Here is a 14,069-nt window from a genome sequence, read left to right as displayed (position 1 = left end):
TGTTTCTGGAGGCATCTAAATGAACATGTTTCAAATCGGACTACAACTACCAGAATGCCTCTCTGTTCTAAACATGCTTCCGCTAAAACCTGTTGCCTTCAAAATAAAGCAAAAATATTTTTTATTTTAAAATCTGTAAATTTGAACAAGAAATAAAATGTCGTCGCGCAATACTAGACTGAACTTAAGCCAATAATATATAAGATAGATGAACACGTCAACAATTCAATGAAAAATGTATAAAAATTATATTGTCAATTGCTGATTTTGTTTTATTTTGAAGGCCAAATTTGAATTCGCCAGTATATTTATGTCGGTGGTACATACATGGCGTCGCTGAATGACAGTAGGCTAGCCGATTTCTGATCCTTATATATTCCTTGTTGATAATACGCGTTTAATTTTTTCGTATTAAAAATGTTCCTCGTGTATTTATAACACAAAGAAGCCTGCGCTCCACGAGAAGCAACACGGAGTTTAGTGAGAAACTCCGGGCTGCGGTTTGCTTGTTGGCGTGTTGAGAAGTTTAGAGATGTGCACCCAGACGAGAGCTGCGGCTCTCATGGCCAACATCCCGCTGGCGGACATCGACCCGTCCGGAGTGTTCAAGTACGTCCTGATCCGAGTTCACAGCCGAGAAGAGGGGGACGAGTCGGAGGTGGATATAGTCCGCGGTTACGGCTGGGCAGAGTACCACGGTGAGTCCCACCACCGGCCCAGTGTTCATGGTGCAATAAGCAGACTAATGTTGATTAGTCGATTTTATGAAAATCTGTTCATTAACTGCTGACTATTTTACCAGGGTATCCGCGGGTCCTTCAACAGTCTTAAATTAGCTTTTCCAAATTTAAGGCCTTAAAAATCCTTTAAAATGACAAATAATCCTTAAATACAGTTTCCAAAGGTCTTAAATGACCAAAGACCCAATAAACAAGATTCTTATATTTCTATGAAATTTTCGTGAATTTCTAGTTAGTGTTCAGCGTTTTTTGTGTACGACGTTGGCGTAAGCGGAACCGTACACTTCAGTTGGTTGTGAAAGGGGGCTATTTTTAGATGAGCACATTAGCTGGTTAAGCTAGTGGGAGTTTGCGCCATGGGGAAGTGCAAGTTTAATGGTAACTGGATGGCTAATCCCACGTTTGCTACGTGGTTAGCACCGGTTCCAGGCAGTAGCTGGAAATTATAGCTTATTTAATTTTAAAAATAGTTTAAATTTAGTCAAAGTGGCCTTAAAAATGTCTTAAAAAGTCTTAAATTTGGCTCCCTTAAACCTGCAGATACCCTGTATAAAGAGTTTCTGCATGGCTTTAAAATGAATAGGGGCACACTCTATGCTACAGTTACATGTGGGGTACCACAAGGTTTAATTTTGGGCCCCCTCTTATTCCTAATTTACATAAATGATGACATGCCCTCAGCAGTGAATTGTAAACTACAGTTGTACGCTGATGACTGCTAGTGATGCAGCGATATGAAATTTTAGGGCCGATACGATATCCTATATTAATTTCACTGTTATGGCCAATAACCAATATTTGACGGTACCGATATACAGACATTAGTGTTTCTAAAATCAGCACTTTTGTATAAAATGAAAATTATTAAAGCTGAATTTATATTATTATGTACACACACCCACACTAGTGATGGGAATTCCGGCTCTTTTTAGAGAGCTTGTTCTTTTGGCTCAGCTCACCAAAAAGAGCGTTGGTTACGTATTGTAACCCCAGATTCTATGAGTCTAGTCGCAGCCCTTAAGCTAGCTGCTATTGGAAGGATGATCTCCGCATCAGCCAATCATGAAGAGCTTAAATGTACGCCCACCAATAGTGGGCCCCCTCGTGGTATATAACCGCAGTGACCCCACTGCTCACCTCCAATGGCTCTTATTCCCATCATAACCAGTGGGGCCAGTGGCTTAAGGGCTGCGACTAGACTCATAGAATCTGGGGTTACAATACGTAACCAACGTTCTATTTCGTCTAGTCTTAGCCCTTAAGCTAGCTGCTATTGGAATAAAGCGCAGCTGGATGGGTTTACGCCCCACTGGTTAACACAACCAATGGACACACCCAATCAAATCTCCTCTAGTGGGGGACGTTCAGCCTCAGACCAGGCCTAAAGACTGAGGCAGGCACGATAAGAGAGGGGCCCCCACTAAAAAACATCATCCACAAGAGGATAAAATCCATCTCAGCAAGGCCAATGAGGTGCCATAAGCATTCATTTAGCCTGCTGGGGTCCAAGCACTGAACGAGTGATGGAACCTGAAGACACATCTCGTAAATAATAACGAGTAAAGGAACAGGGTGAAGCCCATGAAGCAGCCTGACAAATGTCTTCCATTGACACACCACTGAGGAGCGCCATCGAAGAGGAAATCCCTCTGGCCGAGTGAGCCCTGAGTGCCTCAGGGGGATCCCGCCCTGCTGATGTGTAAGCGAGGGAAATGGCGTCACACAGCCAGCGTGAAAGGCGCTGGGCCGACAGCGCCTGACCAAGGGAAGACTCCCTGTAGTGCACAAACAGGTTTTGTGAGCGACGAATCCCTGAAGTGCGTGACACATATCGTGCAAGCGCGCGCACCGGGCAGAGAAGGTGAGAAGCCGCCTCCTCCTCAGAATTATTGGGAGGAGGAAAAAGTCCAGCCAATGAAATTGACCTGGATTTGAAGGAAGCATTAATGCTTTTGGGCACAAAGGCTGGGTTGGGGCATAAAACAGCAGACCCGCCATCCTCCCGGATCCTGAGGCATGCGGGAGCCACTGAGAGGGCGGTTAGGTCACTCACTCTCTTAACTGATGCTAGCGCCAGCAGCAATGCAGTTTTAAGCGACAGGAACTTGAGTGAGACCTGGTCCAAGGGTTCAAATGGAGCTTCAGATAAGCCGTGCAGAACCACCGTTAGATCCCATTGGGGAAAAAGCGGGCGGGACACAGGTCTGTTCCTTCTGACACCTTTTAGAAAACGTTTTGTGAGGGGATGATTGAAAACAGATCTATCTCCAAAACCCTGATGACATGATGAGATAGCTGCAGCATATGTCTTAACAGTGCTGAATGCGAGGCCCCTGTCCATCAGTATCTGCAAAAACGATAGAACATCCGCCAGCTGGCAGGAGAGCGCTTGAACATTCCGTTCTGCGCACCAGTTCTGGAAAGCTGCCCATTTAGCAGCGTAAGAGGCAATGGTAGAGGGCGCCCGCGCACTCTGAATCGTGGCCACCACATCATGCGGCAGCCCAGAAGCCTCTAAGCGTGACCGCTCAGCGGCCAGACCCACAGCCGTTGGCCTATTTCCGGAGGATGTTTGATTATCCCATCCGCCTGGAGAAGGGCGTCCGCCCTCCACGGGAGCCTCCACGGGGAGCCGGACACTAGCGCTTGCAGGTCCGGAAACCATGACGCGGACACGCGCCTGGGAGCCACCAGAATCACCGAGAGCTGTTCCGACCGAATTCGGTCCAGGAGACGGGGAATCAGAGGGACTGGTGGAAACGCGAAAAGGAGCGTTCGAGGCCAGGGCTGGTGTGAGAAGGCGTCCGCCCCGAGCGGGGGTCCGTCCCGGGGACTCAGGGAAAACCACAGGCGACACTGAGCGTTTTCGCGAGCCGCGAACAGATCCACAGACGGTTCCCCGAACCTGATCCAGATCTGTGATATCAGTGCAGGATGTAGACGCCAGTCGGAGTCGCGGGGTCCCCCTCTCGACAGGATGTCTGCCGCTACATTCAGTACCCCCGGAATGTAGATGGCTCTGATGGACAGCAGGTGGACATGTGTCCAACACAGTAAATCTGTGGCGACACGCAACAGTGGGAGGGATCGAACTCCCCCTTGGCGATTTATGTAGGCTGCCGCTACCCGGTTGTCTGTGTGAACTTCGACATGACGGCCCTCGAGAAGGGCAGCGAAGTGTCTGATCACATTCCTCACTGTCATAAGCTCCAACACATTTATGTGCTCGTGCGTGTGGGAGGGCCAGCGATCTGCCACCGTGTGGGACAAGCGCGTGCCCCCCCACCCCGACAGTGACGCATCCGTAAACACAGATACGTGTGACGCAGGACGTCCGATGGGAACCCCGCGTGAGAGGATGCAGGGGTTCCCCCAGTGAGCGAGGTCCCCGCCCACCGAAGGGGGAATCCTCAACATACGTCTCTTCTGACGTATTGGGTGTACCCGGAGGCGGACGAACCAGCGTTGCAAGCGCCTCGTGCGCAGCAAACCTAGCGGCACTACTGAATGGGCTGCGGACATCATGCCCAGGAGTTTCATGACTAACCGGGCTCTCACGATCTTGCGGGGTTGAACACGGGAGATCACCGTGGAGAGATCTGCCGCTCTTGCAGGCGACAAACGTGCTCTCATTAGGAAGGCGTCCAACTCCACCCCGAGATACACAATCGACTGGGATGGAAGGATGGAGCTCTTTTCCCAGTTTATAGAAAACCCTAGGGTTGACAGATGCTCTGTCAACCTCCTGGTTTGCTGTGACGCCTCGTCCTCGGACCGAGCGCACAGGAGAAGATCGTCCAGGTAAAATAAGACCCTCATTCCCTCCGTGCGCAGTGGCTGCAGCGCGGTCTCCAGACATTTGGAGAAAGTGCGCGGGGCTAGCGAGTAGCCAAAAGGGAGGCGATTGAACTGATATTGAACTCCCTTGAACGAAAAACGCAGAAACTTCCGGTGGTTTGGAACTACTGGTATGTGGAAGTATGCGTCTTTCAGGTCGATTGACGTGAACCAATCCCCGGGGCGCACATATTCCAGGACTTGTCTCATCGTTAACATGCGGAAATGCATTACTGCTATGGAGCAGTTGAACAGGGACAGGTCGAGGATCGGCCTCATTCCTCCCGACTTCTTCGGTACTACGAAGTAGCGGGAGTAGAAACCCGAGAGTTCTTGTCCGCGAGGGACTCGGGAAATAGCGTCTTTGGACAGAAGTTCCCGCAGCTCCAGCTCTAGCGCCTGAGACTGTACTTGCGATGTGAACGTCGTCTCCACGATCCCGTTGAAGGGAGGTGGAGTGGCCTGAAAATGAAGTGTGTGACCGCAATGAATGGTGTCCGAAATCCATTTGCTCATGATGCAAAGGCGGCGCCACTCGTGCGCGCGTTCCGACAATGGACGCGTGTGCGCGGTCACTTGAACAACGTCTGAGGGTTGTGCATGCGCCCTTACCGCCGTCGCCCGTACCAGAGAACTGGGGGCGACCCATGGAGGGCTGCGCTCGAAAGGGCAAGTGCGAAACAGCTGGAACAGGCTGGTCCACCCCGCGGAGCGTGGAGTCCGAGAGTGAAGGACGAGTGGGAGCCGGGCCTGTGCACGGGGGCGACAGAGTGCTAGCGGATGGAGCCGCGCACTGTGCCGCCGCGCGTGGTCGAGACAGCGACATGACATCCCGCCCCACCCAACGGCGTGGGGAGAGCGGGACGAGTTGGGCCTGGCCGGATGCTGGGGCCAGAGCGCAAATGGAGCGCACCCTTACGGCTGGCCGTGTATTATGACTACCTGCAGGAACATGTGTGCGTGCAGCAGTGCTTGGTGTGGGGAACATGTGTGAAAACTCGGCAGAGGATTCTGCGGAGGACTGTAGGATTGAGCTCTTTGAGTGACGTTTTTTGGGTTTTATTTCAAAACCAACAACATCAGAACAATCAGTAACACACACATTCCCCCCAAAGAGTCACTTCCGTGGCTGCTTTCGGCGAGGCTCCTGCACCTGGGACTGCCAAGACGGCGTCTGCTGGCCCCGCCGGAACCGTTGTCCGCCATCTCGCTGGTCCCGCTGATGTGGAGCCGAAGCGGGAGGCCGGCTCCGTGGAGCGGGCGGTGCAGCTGGACGTCTGAAGCTTCCGCGCCGTTCGTCCCATCCTCTGGCTGAACGGCCGGAGTGCGAGGCTGACCGAGGGTGGACCAGGTCTCGCACCGTAGCCGATAGTTCGGCCGTCTTCTGAGCCCTCTCAATGACGCCCCTAAGATGGGGACCAAACAGAACATCGGTGGTGATGGGGCCATCCAGCATCTCCCTTTGCAGATGTTCCGGAATGGAGGGCAGGGCCTTCAGCCAGATCGCTCGCTGGATGAGGGTCTGCCAGGCAGCGATGCGAGCAGAACCGGTGAGCACAGCAGCACACAGATTGAGGATGGCATCAGCAGTCTTAGTTATGACGGCTTTCGACTCCTCGGGAGCTTCCAGCTCCTCCATCATCTTGGAGACGCCGAAGGCAAGAAGGGCGATGTTATTCCCTGCAGCGCCGGTCTGAAAGGCACACTGATGTGCGCGGTCGGTGAGCCGCGTCAGCAGCTGGTCATGTTTTGAAGCGGGAACAGCTCGCGGGCCAGCGAGGTGGTTCTTGGCGCCGAACAGCGAGGCCAAATCCGGCTCTAGTGGAGGAACGGACGGCCAGCCTTGGTCGGAAAACCCCTCGACCTTGGTGATGGGCGCATATGTGGAGACTGGCGCCTTGAGCTTGGCAGGCTCGGAGAAGGCGGCAGACCAGCAGCTCATAGCAGCGGGGAAGCGCGGCCAGACAGGGTCTGGACAGCGTGTCTGAGTTGCCCCGAAAATTCCCGCCAAATCATCCGCTTCAGGCAGGGCCGGTTCTGGCACAGCTAGCCCCTTGCGGGCTGCTGACGCAGAAATGATGGCGGGCAGCTCCTGGAGCAGTGCTCTTACTGCTGGCAGGGAGGAGCGAGAAGCCACTGGGGCAGAAGGACCCGCTGAGCGAAGCTCGTCGACCTCCGTTATGTCTAGGAGGGACGCCGCCTCATCGTAGTTTTCGCTGTCCGTGACGTCATCCAGCCGGTTGAAGCCAGCCGGCTCCTGACCGGCGTCGAAGAAAACCAAAGCCTTGTCCAGCGGGTAGGAGTCAGCCACCGGAAATTCTTCGTCGGCGGCGGGAGTGAAGTACTCGACCCGGCGAATCTTCTCCGCCACGGGCAGAGCGGCACAGAACGGGCACGAGGCCTGCGGGGTCAAGGCCAGGCCAGCGTGGTGAGCCCCGAGACAGACCTCACACTTAGCGTGCAGGTCGCCGCTGGAAATGGAGCCCGTCTGGCAGGTCGGGCAGGGTCTGGTGTCGCTGGACATGGCTGGTAAGTCGTCTTCGGATAATTTGCTCTTTTGAGATAATATTTGCTCTTTAATAAAGCTCTCAAGCTTGGCATGAAGAGAAAAAGGAGGTGAGCAGTGGGGTCACTGCGGTTATATACCACGAGGGGGCCCACTATTGGTGGGCGTACATTTAAGCTCTTCATGATTGGCTGATGCAGAGATCATCCTTCCAATAGCAGCTAGCTTAAGGGCTAAGACTAGACGAAATAGAACCGGCTCTTTTGGCTCCCAAGTGGCTCCTCAGATTTTCTGTTGCGTAGAGTACATTTATAACCAAAATAATACTAAACTATATGTAAAATAATTTACTAATGTAAAAAAAAGCAATATATCAAATATTTATCATTTCTATGGATTTAATAACTGAACACTTTAAGAAATCTCCACTTCCCTACTGCTGGCGCTCATTTTCTCACCGTCTTCGTCGCACTCTCCTCTCTCTCGCTCGCCTTTTTCCTCCTCCTCATTCCCTCTCGTCTCCCTCCACCCACATGTGCTCTGATGTGTGTCTGTCTGAGTCTGATCCTCCCTCTTCCCCGCCTCTACTGCTCTGTGTGTGGACAGTCTGGACACGCAGTTACACATGTTGACCAATCACATGTAGCTTTCACCAAGGCAGGGGGGGAGGGGGGAGGGGAGGGGACGGCTCCCAATGACGAGCCGGCTCCCGTCGTTCACTTCAAAGAGCCGGCTCTTAGAGCCAGTTCGTTCGCGACCGACACATCACTAACCCACACATTTATGCTTCTGAGATGATTACGATCACTGTGTTCACATGACTATTACACATCGCTCCCCTCACCCTCTGAAACAGACAAACAAATGTAGACAAGATGGAAAAAATATTGGTTGTTAATATCGGCCCGATACCGATATGTTAAAAAAATGACTAACATTGGCCAATACCGATATTGATGCCGATATATTGTCCATCCCTAGACTCTGCTCTAATAGTTTCTGGCAAAACTTCGACAGGAAACGATCTGTTTGGTTGATCAGCTCCGGGAAACGGTTCTGCAGCCTGACAGCCAGAACTGAGTCTTTTACCAACAGAATACAAGGCTCCTCAATCAGATCAGGCCCCGCCACCATAACTAATACTAGCACCAATTCACCTTGTTCACTGCATTACTCACATCTGAATCAACATATGCACAATTCACTTAGTCAACTCCCCAGCCTACCCCTTCATTCCACATGCTGATATCATGTTACATCCCTTTGCACAAACACTTGAACATTTATATCACTTCCAAAGACATTACTCGTACTTTTACTTCCAGACTCTGCCATGGTGCCAACTGAAAAGCAAACTTCTTCTTTTTCTTCTTCTTGTGCTTTTGACGCCAGCAAACTGAAAATGTTAACTGCACAGAAAATAGCTAACAGCTGAAATGCAGGTATAAGAGCACCCCCCAGAACACCTACCAAAACTGGTAAGTGCAGTGTCGGGCCAGCAGAGGGCAGCAGAGTGGTGTCCAATATGAAACTGGGCAAGTTTCTAACCCAACAATCACCGAGATCAATGTTAAAGATCTAGCTTAAAGTTTAAACACCTTTTGATGTACAATAATGTCATAACGACGTATATCAATGGATAGATGAACGGCGTGATAGAAAACAAATGGGTCAATAAAAAGTGAATTTTTTCAGTTATAGCATATTGGGTAGTTTAAAACTAGTATACTATAATACATGCTCCATCACCAAGCCCTCCCCCCTCAAACCAAAGCAGATGAAGAAGAAAATATCATTTCTATAGCGCCTCTCAAGATAAAAATCACGAGGCGTTTCACAAAAACAAAAAACGTAAAATTATAAAAAAGAATTTAGAAAATGGTTAAAATTATATTTAAAATGAGCAAAAACAGACAATTGTGATTAAAAAATGTTAAGAAAGAGAGAGAGTGAACAGGAAAGAGGGAAACCAGTGGATCCTGAGGAAGGTGGAATAGGTGGGGAGAGCAGAATAAAGAGAGAGAGGTGAAGAAGGTCATACAAAAGCCAGCTTGAACAAGTGAGTCTTCAGCTGCTTTTTAAAGGAGACCACTGAGTCCACTGATCTCAGGCTCAGGGGGAGAGAGGTCCAGAGTCTGGGGCCACAGCAGCAGATGATCTGTCACCTTTGACCTTTAGCCTGGTGCTGCACAACCAGTAGGCTTTGATCACTGGACCTCAGGGACCTGCTGGGGGTGTAGGGACTAAGAAGATCACCAATGTAAGATGGTGCTTGTCCATGTAAGGCCCTATAGACCAGAACCAGGATCTTGAAATGAACCCTGAAGTTGACTGGCAGCCAGTGAAGCTGGAGGAGAAGCGGGGTGATGTGGGTGTGTTTGGAGGACTTGGTCAGAAGCCGAGCACAGGCGTTCTGAACCACCTGTAGACGGTTCAGGGAGGTTCTGCTCAGACACGTGAAAAGAGAGTTACAGTAGTGTAAGCGTGAGGAGATGAAGGTGTGGAGAACTGTCTCAAGTTCAGAGCGGGACAGGATGGGACTCATTCACTCATGACAAGATATTGCAGCATTGAGAGGTGAAGGAAATAAATAGTCCCATAAAAAGTTTATAGTAGTTCACCGGCACAACAATTTTTGGGTTTTTTACAAGTCTGACAAAAAAAAAAAAAAAAAAAAGACGCAACAGTCAGAAAAATGAGAATCGAGTAAAAATCCAGTCTGGTAACACAACCAACTTTTTCATCATAAATTAATGACATCATTTGGCCAGGGCTGCACTTAAGATATATTTTCTACTTTTTTTATATAATTATCAATAATTATTGATAATTATTGATATTGATCAATATGATTTTTTATATGCTTTTTTTTTTCAATATCGTCCAGTCCTTCTATTTAGTGTTGTTTTAATTCAATTCAAGTTTATTTATAAAGCGCCAAATCACGACAAGAGTCGTCTCAAGGCACTTCACATAATAAACATTCCAATTCAGGTCAGTTCATTAAGCCAATCAGAAATAATGTTTCCTATATAAGGAACCCAGCAAATTGCATCAAGTCAGTGACTAGTGTCAGTGACTATACAGCAATCCTCATACTAAGCAAGCATGCAGCGACAGTGGAGAGGAAAACTCCCTTTTAACAGGAAGAAACCTCCAGAGAATCCTGGCTCAGTATAAGCAGCCATCCTCCACGACTCACTGGGGATGGAGAAGACGGAGCACACACACACACACACACACACACACACACACACACACACACACACACACCATCACGCACACACACACACACACGTAATGTGTCTACAGTTCTATTGTGATTTCTTAGTAAATATTCTATTTGTTGAAAGATAAATTTTATTGTATTTATCCTAGTGGATCTATAATTAAACGGGTAAACTAGTAGTAGCACGTCCAACATCAAGGAAACAAAAAGTTATTATCAGGAGAGGGAGAATGTTTAAGTGGTTAGCAGCAGTGTGCTAGACGATGGCCCCCTCCATGAGGCCACCACAGCTCAGCAGAACATCGTTGTAGCTTCTTCTGGGGAGAAAAACACTTAGAGAGAAAATAAAGTTAACAGCTGAAATAGCAGGAAATAATACAGTTAAAGAGCAGATAGTAGAAGAAAGCAGTAGAGTGTGAAAAGTGGTCAGTGTGTCCTCCAGCAGTCTAAGCCTATAGCAGCATAACTACAGAGATAACTCAGGATAATCTATCCTATTTAGATGGAGGCATGTTGGAGGCAGGGCAAGGGAGAGCCGTCTTTACCGACTGTACACTCCACCTCCCTCTACTCCCCCACTTGTCCAGATTTAGGCTAACATCAGATTTTAACTATAGGCCCTATCTAGTTAACATGACTCCTGTGGACTTTAGAGTTCAGCAGCTTAAACGGTATCATATGTTCAATACTGCCAATAACAAAGCGCCTCACTGTTTATAATACTATTACTAATATTAATAATGCATCTTATTTATAAGCTCCTTTCAGGAAGCCTCTGGCTGCTCTCCGTGGAGGATTCAGAAGATGTTGATTTACTGTCCGGCCCATAAAAAAGTCTCACATTCTCCATCAGTTGAGGTACTTCTGCAAATGTGCGCGCTCTCGGATGTCCAACGCCATTGGCTAACGCTGAGTGGTGCTCAATTCAAATAGCATGGAGCTCTACAGGATGGGGGGTGTGCTTAGCAAAATGTACTGACATCGCTTACATGACATCACAGTGCAGGGTAAGACTATCCCTTTGGATTTCTAAGAAACCCGACATAATTCCTGAAAGGGGAAAAACTTCGGGTTGCTGCTTTAAAGTGACTGTGTGTATTTTTCCTGGTGATAGGGGGAGGAGATACCTAAATCTTTGCAACTGTCACGTGATTATCACTCACCCAATCAAATTTTACGTTTATATTATTAAAATGTAGAATGTAAGGGTTGTGTTGATGTATAGAAAGTTGAAATAATCCAAAAAATGGCGCCGCAGCATGTTAAGTCCTGGCAAACTTGTTCTATGGCAGGTCTTAAACAGTTAATGGTGAAAGTTTAGTAATCGTTTGTTACAAATCAGTAAATGTGTTTTGTCCTCAAAGGCTCCCATAGAAGGAAACGTGGCGTCGCCCAGAGACTTCGACCCGCTCCCAAGTATTTTAGACCTGATTTTTCAACAACATTGTGGCGATTATTTCCAGAGATTAACGATAAAACTGCACACTGTCACTTTAAATGAGGTAATCGGCGTGTGTGGTTCCTTACAGACCGAACGCCACTTTAAAATGACCAAAATGTCCTTTCGACATGTTTGCTCAGGTTCTGTTTCTGCCTTTCTTGTAGCTGATATCTATGACAAGGTCTCAGAGGAGCTGGAGAAAGGAGGCCACCTGGACTGTGAGTGCATCGGAGGAGGGAGGATCAAACACGACGCCCAGGCCAAGAAGATCCATGTGTATGGATACTCCATGGTAAGAGGAGCTGCATGAAAAAATGAGACAAAGTTGCATAAAATATAGAAAACAAATCCTAATCAGTAGCCACGTTCACATGCGCATATTTAGTCAGATTGAACGCCCAATCAGATCGAAAATTCTGCATGTAAACATGTCAATCGGAATATTCTGATCCGATTCGGCCCGATCGGATTGAAATTTCTATCCGATTGAGAGAGGTGGTTTATTCCGTTCATCATTCTGATTGACGTGCATGTACACAGCCATTCGGGTTGTGGGGGTAAAATAAAGCCCACTGCGCTTGTGTGCAACAGCGAGCGGGCCTCTCCGCGGTCATTTGGACTGCCTGGCTTCAAAAACGACGGCGTAATTAACGAGCGGCGGCTTTTAAATCCGATGACAAGCCGTCCCCGTTTCAGTAATATTTAATTCAGAACTTGCATTTTGTGGAAGTAAAACAAAAATCTGATTATTGCACCAATCACTCGACAAACGTGTTCACATCTGTACTGGAAGTACGCGGGTTTACTGCGGGGGTCGCGGCGCACGGATCCCCGTTTCTGTCAGCTTTGAGCGCAGCAGCTTCTGCAGCAGGTGATGGAGACGCGCTTGTAAAGAACACGGGATAATCTGGGTTTTACTGACCTGACTGGAGGCTGGTGTTGGGTAGGAACACGTCCTCGGTTAAGTACTCTGGACGACAGCAAAGTCCGTGTTAGAAGCACGTAAACGCAGATGACCTGAGATGCGGTTCGTTAGTCATGAACACGGGCTTCTACACTTTCTGAACATCTTCTGTTATTTTGTTTGAACAGATTTTTCTCAACAGTTTCAGCTGATCGTCACATGTTATTAATAATAAGCCACAACAGAGCTCAGTAATAAAACATGATTCTGACCCCCCCCCCCACCCCACCCCCCCCCCCCCCCCCCGCTCTGCGCCGCAGCGCAGCTGTCACTTCAGACCCGCGGACCAGCTGATCCAGAGGCAGAGACGTAACCCTCCCTCATTTTAATCAACAATAAAATGCAGCAAAGCATGTATGTGCAGTTATTCACTGAAGAAAACGTCACTTCTATGAGCTAAATAAAAATATTAAACTGAATAAATGGATCAGGACAGCAGGAAGAAAAGTTATTTCTGTTTTTACATTTTTCATTTCGCTTCATGGCGTTTGTTTACAAGTTTTCTTTCGGGAAAGGCAACTCTGCGCATGCTCAACCTATTTAATCGGATTAAACGCTTGGTGCGTATGTACGCACGGCATGGTCGGATCATTTCAGTTCGTGTCCATGTGAACAGAGATTCGGAAATTCCGATCAACCAAGATTTCAATGGGATAGAGGGAATTTGGCGCATGTAAACGCAGCTGATGATGGATGATGTTTGTGTTACTGCAGGGCTTTGGCAGAGCGAACCACGCCGTTGCCACAGAGAAGCTTCAGGCCCGGTACCCGGACTATGAGGTGACCTGGGCCAACGAAGGCTACTGAAGTGGAACCGGACTTAAATGGATTTTCAACATCCTGGACTAAGAAATGAACTTTTCCCTCGCTAACAGACAGAGTTTGTCTTTACAGTCTAATAAAAACCTTTTGAAAGCCTGTTAATAATACCTAACTAGTCGGGTTTTTAGTGAACTTTCTTTTTACTTTCATAAGAAGAAATCCAAATTCACACCCATGATAGTGTAACTTTATATTTGATTAAGTGAGTTCTCAATGAAAAGATATTTTACAGAGAAACCGTCGTTTTGACTTGTTCAAAAGTTTTTTACTTTTTTGTAAATTAGCCTTTTTTTCATGTTATTCCATGAATGTTCCCTAAATCGTATCCTGAGCTGCAAGCATTATTTTCTCTGAAGCGCACGTCATTGAACTCATCTCAGTAGGGTGGGGTTTCAAATCTGCCAAATAATCCAGATTATCCTGGTCTCCGTTGATTGTGAGATACTGGTGAAATAAAGCCTTGATGTTTACTGCTTGATGAAATGTCCAACTGTTGTAAACTCTCGCACCATTTGATGATGTTTTATGGC

At 48.0% G+C, this 14,069-nt stretch overlaps 1 protein-coding gene across 1 annotated transcript; it reads left to right on the top strand.

Moving 5' to 3' along the window:
• Positions 1 to 26: 26 nt before the first annotated feature.
• phpt1 (phosphohistidine phosphatase 1) lies at positions 27 to 14,022 on the top strand. The gene is made up of 3 exons (XM_015943500.3): positions 27 to 698; positions 11,918 to 12,045; positions 13,432 to 14,022. Exons 1-3 carry the CDS (start codon positions 533 to 535, stop codon positions 13,522 to 13,524), a joined length of 387 nt encoding a protein of 128 aa, XP_015798986.1. The 5' UTR covers positions 27 to 532; the 3' UTR covers positions 13,525 to 14,022.
• The last annotated feature ends 47 nt before the right edge of the window (positions 14,023 to 14,069 follow it).

The sequence above is a fragment of the Nothobranchius furzeri genome, chromosome 6 (genome assembly GCF_043380555.1).
Source record: "Nothobranchius furzeri strain GRZ-AD chromosome 6, NfurGRZ-RIMD1, whole genome shotgun sequence".
Lineage (NCBI taxonomy): Eukaryota > Metazoa > Chordata > Actinopteri > Cyprinodontiformes > Nothobranchiidae > Nothobranchius > Nothobranchius furzeri.
This window is presented reverse-complemented; position numbering and strand designations above follow the sequence as displayed.

What these genes read in the sequence shown, in the direction of transcription:
- phpt1 (XM_015943500.3), top strand. Translation starts at nt 533, where the DNA reads ATGTGCACCCAGACGAGAGCTGCGGCTCTCATGGCCAACATCCCGCTG. An exon ending in CGGCTGGGCAGAGTACCACG is followed by an intron (nt 699 to 11,917) that starts GTGAGTCCCACC and finishes CCTTTCTTGTAG; the next exon opens with CTGATATCTATGACAAGGTC. An exon ending in ATGTGTATGGATACTCCATG is followed by an intron (nt 12,046 to 13,431) that starts GTAAGAGGAGCT and finishes GTGTTACTGCAG; the next exon opens with GGCTTTGGCAGAGCGAACCA.